Genomic DNA, 5,743 nt, shown 5'->3' with positions numbered 1-5,743 from the left:
GAATTAATGCACACTGAAAGCCCAGGAAGAAGCTATGCCTCCCTAACTTTGTGTGTGACCCGCCACAATGTGCTGTTCTCTGCTTCTGTGGTACAGATCAGAATGTTGTGGAGGTAATAGAGATAATATATTTCTGTAATGTTAACACTAATGGCTGTTTATCTTGTATTCTGTTAAACATTTAGTTCCAATGCAAAAGTGCACAAGCATTAAAAAGTGTAACAGCACTAATGCATCTACCTACCTATGGTATTTAAAGTGCTAGATATTTACTTTTTGAGATGTCACACAAGAATTTTTTTCACTTCACTCTTTGAGTAAAATGCTTCTCAATCAAAGAGGAAATGAGAAGCATCACGCCTCTGCCATTTTCTGTCTACAGTTTATTTCCCAGCCTGTCCCCTGTTCTTCCTCTGTAAACGTTATCTGCAGAGTCTGAGCCGACCCAGAAAATCTCATATTTCAGCATCACTGCTCCACATTATGCCTCGTCACTCCTCATCCTCTTAGTCCTACCAAACTGTGACATACAATACAGCCCACAAAGCATCTCACTGTCAACTCAGCTTTACACCCATACAAACACATTCATGATACTATATCTGCAGTGTTTTTTCCCTTTCATCCAGGCATTTTCTTGCTTGAGTGGCTGATTGTACACTCTCACCATTTGTGAGCTCACAGCTAACCTGATTATATAAAGATTGCATAACATTAAGTTGTCTGCATCGTCTCTGTGCATTATCCAGCACTCACTTTTCTTTTGATGCCCTTCTCCTACTGAGCTGCAATCATCTGTCCACCTAATCGCTCTGGGCTATGTCAACAACCTCTCTTTCACAGGCAGCTGATAAAAGTGTCGCCAGGGACGGGAATGTGTGCAGGTAAGCACAACTTCATACCAATGACGAGGTGACTGTCTCTAGACAAAGTGTTTTAAAGGATCTCTACACCAGGACCCAGCGCAGGCCCCTCTGGTGACAGAAGCAAAGTCCGATCAAAGACGGGTGAAGGAGAAAAACTAACTCCACTTCTAGCACTAATATATTGTGAGTGAAAAAGTTTTGTAGTTGATGAGATTGAATGAACGGAGCAGACAAACAGCCACACGGAGCTTTCTTTTTGTCTGATGGCTGTATAGTGAGCTGACGTGAAGAAATAGAGAACAAGACGGTCAGCACTTAAAATGTTTGGTGCTGAGTGCAGGATGGATTACAAACAAGATGCACAGTGATGTTTGGTCAGAGTTCATGTTAGAAGGGATAAACAAAAAAACCACGAAATACACTCTCACTAAAACCTGGGCCAAATTCACAACCTCCCAAGTCTTTGCAAAAAGCTGTGATTGCGTATAGAGAGAAAATATTCTACTTACGCTTTCAAAGTACATCCATCATGTGATTCTCACTGAGTCTGAGCCCTGCCTGAAGATCTCTTTGCGTAGCCACTGGAGCTCTGGGAAATAACGTTGCTGGTGGGACCTTGGCTCTTCAACTTTGCTTTAATGACACTCGGATATCTATCTCAGATATCTTACACATAAAGACACCTGGGAATAGCAGATTATAATTACTTTACTGGCCCATTCTTTGTCAGGGAGAATCAGACAGCCACTATTAGCTGTTAGAAAAGGAAAAAGTCATTAGTTCATCTCATTATAGTCACAATTACCTGGGGGTGAGGGGATGATCTATTACATATACTGTGATATATCACTGATCCAAATTTGTAGAGAGACACCATCTGCTTATAAAGCATGACGGAGAAAATATCTCCCCATAAAGCTGAACCTTGCCTCTGATGAGATATCAATAAATGTTGACAGATCATCACATGCTGTCATGTAGCTGCTGCCTTGTTACCATGGTGTACATGCAGAGGATCCAGAATGCAAATCACTGTCATCTGCTACACGCATATTGTAGATGGGCTCATCAAAAACCTGACTCCAGAGGAAATATTTTGTCAGCTTGATCTTATTACACTACAGCATTAAACAGCCAAAGCAAACTGCACCTTTCAACTTTCAAGTTGGTTTTAGAAACTTGTGTAGATCTGACTGTCTTGGCAAAGAGGGAACGGGATCATATCGCTGAGATTTAAAATGACATTCATTGAGTAAATGCACCAGGAAAACAGTGCTCCTAATAAGAACCCCAGGGAATCAGCTGCAAAACTTCTTACTGTAAAAACAAATGTTGTGCTACAGGTGACAAACTCAAAGTGTGACTTACAGTACAACTAGGGACGTGTGGCTTACTGTGCAAGAACCACAAGTTTGAATACATGCACAACACAAAACAAAAATCTAAATACTCACTGCGCTCCGGATTCAGTTCCTCAGCAGCTGTTACTTTGCTGAAGGCGATGAGAAGCACGAACATGAAGCACAAAATGAAATGCGCTTTTAGCTTCTGCTGCTGCCTCCATCCATGCACAGGCACTAGGTTTGTGGAGTACGAGGTTATTTGGTGACTATGAGCAACAGGCTGCCTCCCCTCCTGTTCTCCCTCCCTCGTCCCCTCCTTTCCGTGTTCCCTCCTTCCCTTTCCTTTGCCCTCTCTCTCCCTCACCCTCTCTTTCCTCCCTCCAGCACTGACATCAGAAGTGGGATGTGCCAATATACCAAAAGCTTTTGCAAGAAATCCATGGCAACCACCGTCTAGAGCACTACACTTCCCCTCCACCTTTAAATGACAATAATCACAGTTGTTTGACTGTTGAATCACACAACGGTTTATATTTGTCTGGTGGGTTACCCAGCTGTGGGGGAGTGGATGACTGGGTCAGACTCACTAGGCTGTCCAATTTTAGACAAGTGGTGAGAAATGCTATGAAGAGCGATGATGATGAGGAGGAAGATGGCTCATACAGAGGATGTTTATCTCTACAAGAACATGATTTTTGTTGTGTTTTTAGTAATCATGTGTTCCCAGTGGCTGAACTGATGCCTTGTTTTTAGATGATACCACCACCAGACACAACAGGACAGAAACACTTTACAATACATTCAGGAAGACAGATGGTCATAAAGTCCAAAATAGAACTGCTACTTTAAAGGAATAAACAATATAAAACAAATTCAGTAACAAAACCTATAGTATGTTTTAGTATGCATGACACATCTACATTTTGTAGACTAAGCATTACCTCAGAACTGTGTTGCCTGTGTTAGGGTTTATTATTTACTTTATTGATCTCCCTGTCTTGGATTGAATAGAAACTGCAGAAGTAAACACATCACAAGTCAGTCCTGGGGCACTATTTTCACTTCAGTGCTGTTATGACCTGTAATAAAGAAGTGAAATGTGCATAATGTTTTGGCACAAGTCTAATTTTCCTTTCCCAGTCGACTGTGTATTATCTGAGGGTTTAAAAGAATCATTGCTCTGTGGCTAGGGGCACTGTGTATGTGTTTTCAAAAAGAGATATATTGGAAAGAATAGGAAACATACTGTAATTCCTGCCAGCTATTATGTCTTCAGAGCACAGCTGTTATCTAGTAGGTGACTAAAAGCACCTAAAGATAATGAGAATACAATAAACCACTAAACATTACCTCAAAAGAACGACATCTCTGTGGTGCTTCAACATCATCATAATAACCCTAATGATCATGAACAATCATGTTCATGATATCAAGTTAAAACGCATCATTATATTCTGTGCATCTTTACTTTTAGATGAAATGCAGTTTGTTCTTCATGACTATATCTTAATATATGGTCATTTTGGCTTGACACTTGAGTGGGTTTATGGGTGTTAGACTGTACAGTTCAGTAAAGGGGTGTAAATATGTTCAGAAATATCATTAGTAATAAATCCATCTTGGGTGTATTTGCCATTAATGTCTTATTCAAAGTGCCTATTCAGTCAGCTGTTTTCTAATACAAATCAAGGACAATTAGTGTGAGACATGGAATAGAAACGCATCTAAGATATACAAAACAAGACCAAAACAGAAATTTAAACAACAAAAACTGGATGCTTTTTCATCAAGTCAGAATCTGTAGTGATTGTGCCTACAGGTGTTCACCTGCTGTTTGTTGATTGCTAATTACTGATCCAATGTTAACCTTTTGTTCAGAGGATTGGTGTACTCTCTGACACTGCAGCCTTTTCCCCACCGGTTTTCTTGGGGGTGAATCACTTCCCACTATTCCTCACTGTTTAAAGAGACTAAATGTTGAGCTTTCCTTAAAGGCTCTTTGATTCTGTGGCGCTTACTGATTAAATACCAGTGGCGAAGGCACCTTTTATGTCTAAAACTGCACAGATAACAGATAGCGTCGAAATGCTTCCGTTTGGCTTCGGTCTTCCGGACAGTGGTGTAACTACAGGTTACAAATGACAAATGTAGATTGGCTCAGTGTTGGTAGATATTGTTGACCATAAAACACAAATCAAACTTTAGTTTCTCCCTTGAAACATCATCAGATTTTCTGAGACAATAACATGTCATTATTTAATCCTTTTGTGTCCGTGTTTTGTCTTAATTGATTCATATGTGTGGTGTGACACAAAGCTCAATTATTGGGTCACTGTGTTTCTGATGCTTAAAGATACCTTGTAGCGTCATACTTATGAACACCAGCTGTGTATTTCTTCAGTCTCCTAAATAAATGAATAGATGGTCATTTTGAGAAAATGGCTGTGGCTTAGGTGGCAACTGTAAGATCGGTGGTTTGATTCCTGTTCTCCCCAGTCTACATATCAAAGTCTCCTTGGGCAAGACACTGACCCCCAAGTTGCTTCCGATAGCCAGAGCAATGCCACAATTGTGTGAGTTGGCAAAACAGATGGATTGCCAGAATCTATCTGTACCAGAGACAAATTCCTTGCGTGTGTATTGTACGTGGCCAATAAAAGTGATTGCCATTATTCCCTTTCTTGCAGTGGAGAACCTTGAGTTGAGAGTTGAGGGTGACCTCCTATGCAAAATAAGTCCATAGGTTGTTTGTGCCAGCAGGTTAATATGACCAACAGTTACGTGTTATAGTTAGGCGACCTCTACTGGTTACTGTATTTATGACATGAGCAAAGGTGGAAGTTAGGTTAGGTTTGCAGAAGGCGGAGGCTGGGTTTCTTCAGGCGACTAGTGTTGGATTCCTGGGTGAAACATTGTGCTTTTTATCCATGAGTGTTCTACAACCTTAAGCATGTGTTTATCACTGTAACCAAGGTCTTCTAACATTAAGGAAGTACTTATTTTAACACAAACCATACACTTTCCTGAACCTTACCAAATTGTAACCATTCTATAATCATAAACTAATTCTGTTCTGTTGTTGTAGATAGCTCAGTTAATTTAGCTAGTTAGCTAGGTACATAATTATCAAAGTGGTCCAGCATTGGAGAGAGACAGTCTAAAAGGTTGTAAAACATGTTTTGACATGTCACTAACTTAAAGTGTCACAAGTACAATTATTGCTATTGACTTCAGCTTCCAGGTGTCACTGTCGCTGCCTACGTGGGCGTTGAAGTCCCCCAGTAGAACAACAGAGTCCCCAGTCGGGGCCTTTTCCAGCACCCCTCCCAGGGACTCCAAGAAGGCCGGGTACTCCACACTGCCATTCGGCCCGTAGGCACAAATGGCAGTGAGAGACCTATCCCCGACCCGAAGGCGCAGGGAAGCGACCCTCTCGTTCACCGGGGTAAACTCCAACACATGGCGGCTAAGCTGGGGAGCTATGAGCAAGCCCACACCAGCCCGCCGCCTCTCACCGCGGGCAACTCCAGAGTA

The 5,743-nt window shown here is 41.4% G+C and overlaps 1 protein-coding gene across 3 annotated transcripts in view; it reads right to left on the bottom strand.

The window, feature by feature from the left end:
* Positions 1–2,487, bottom strand: part of kcng1 (potassium voltage-gated channel, subfamily G, member 1) — a 12,637-nt gene extending 10,150 nt beyond the window's left edge. For 2 of the 3 annotated variants that reach the window (XM_020619029.1, XM_020619030.1), the window contains exons 1-2: positions 2,321–2,405; positions 1,376–1,549 (exon numbers count right to left, since the gene is read on the bottom strand). Coding sequence is in view for 1 of the 3 variants with exons in the window: in XM_020619027.1 (XP_020474683.1) it covers positions 2,321–2,384 (64 nt within the window). In the remaining 2 variants the exon portion in view is untranslated. Of the gene's footprint in view, positions 1–1,375; positions 1,550–2,320 lie in introns of all 3 variants that reach the window. The other variant, XM_020619027.1, reaches the window with a different exon arrangement.
* Positions 2,488–5,743: the final 3,256 nt, after the last annotated feature.

This window comes from Monopterus albus, unplaced genomic scaffold (assembly GCF_001952655.1).
Source record: "Monopterus albus unplaced genomic scaffold, M_albus_1.0 scaffold212.1, whole genome shotgun sequence".
Lineage (NCBI taxonomy): Eukaryota > Metazoa > Chordata > Actinopteri > Synbranchiformes > Synbranchidae > Monopterus > Monopterus albus.
This window is presented reverse-complemented; position numbering and strand designations above follow the sequence as displayed.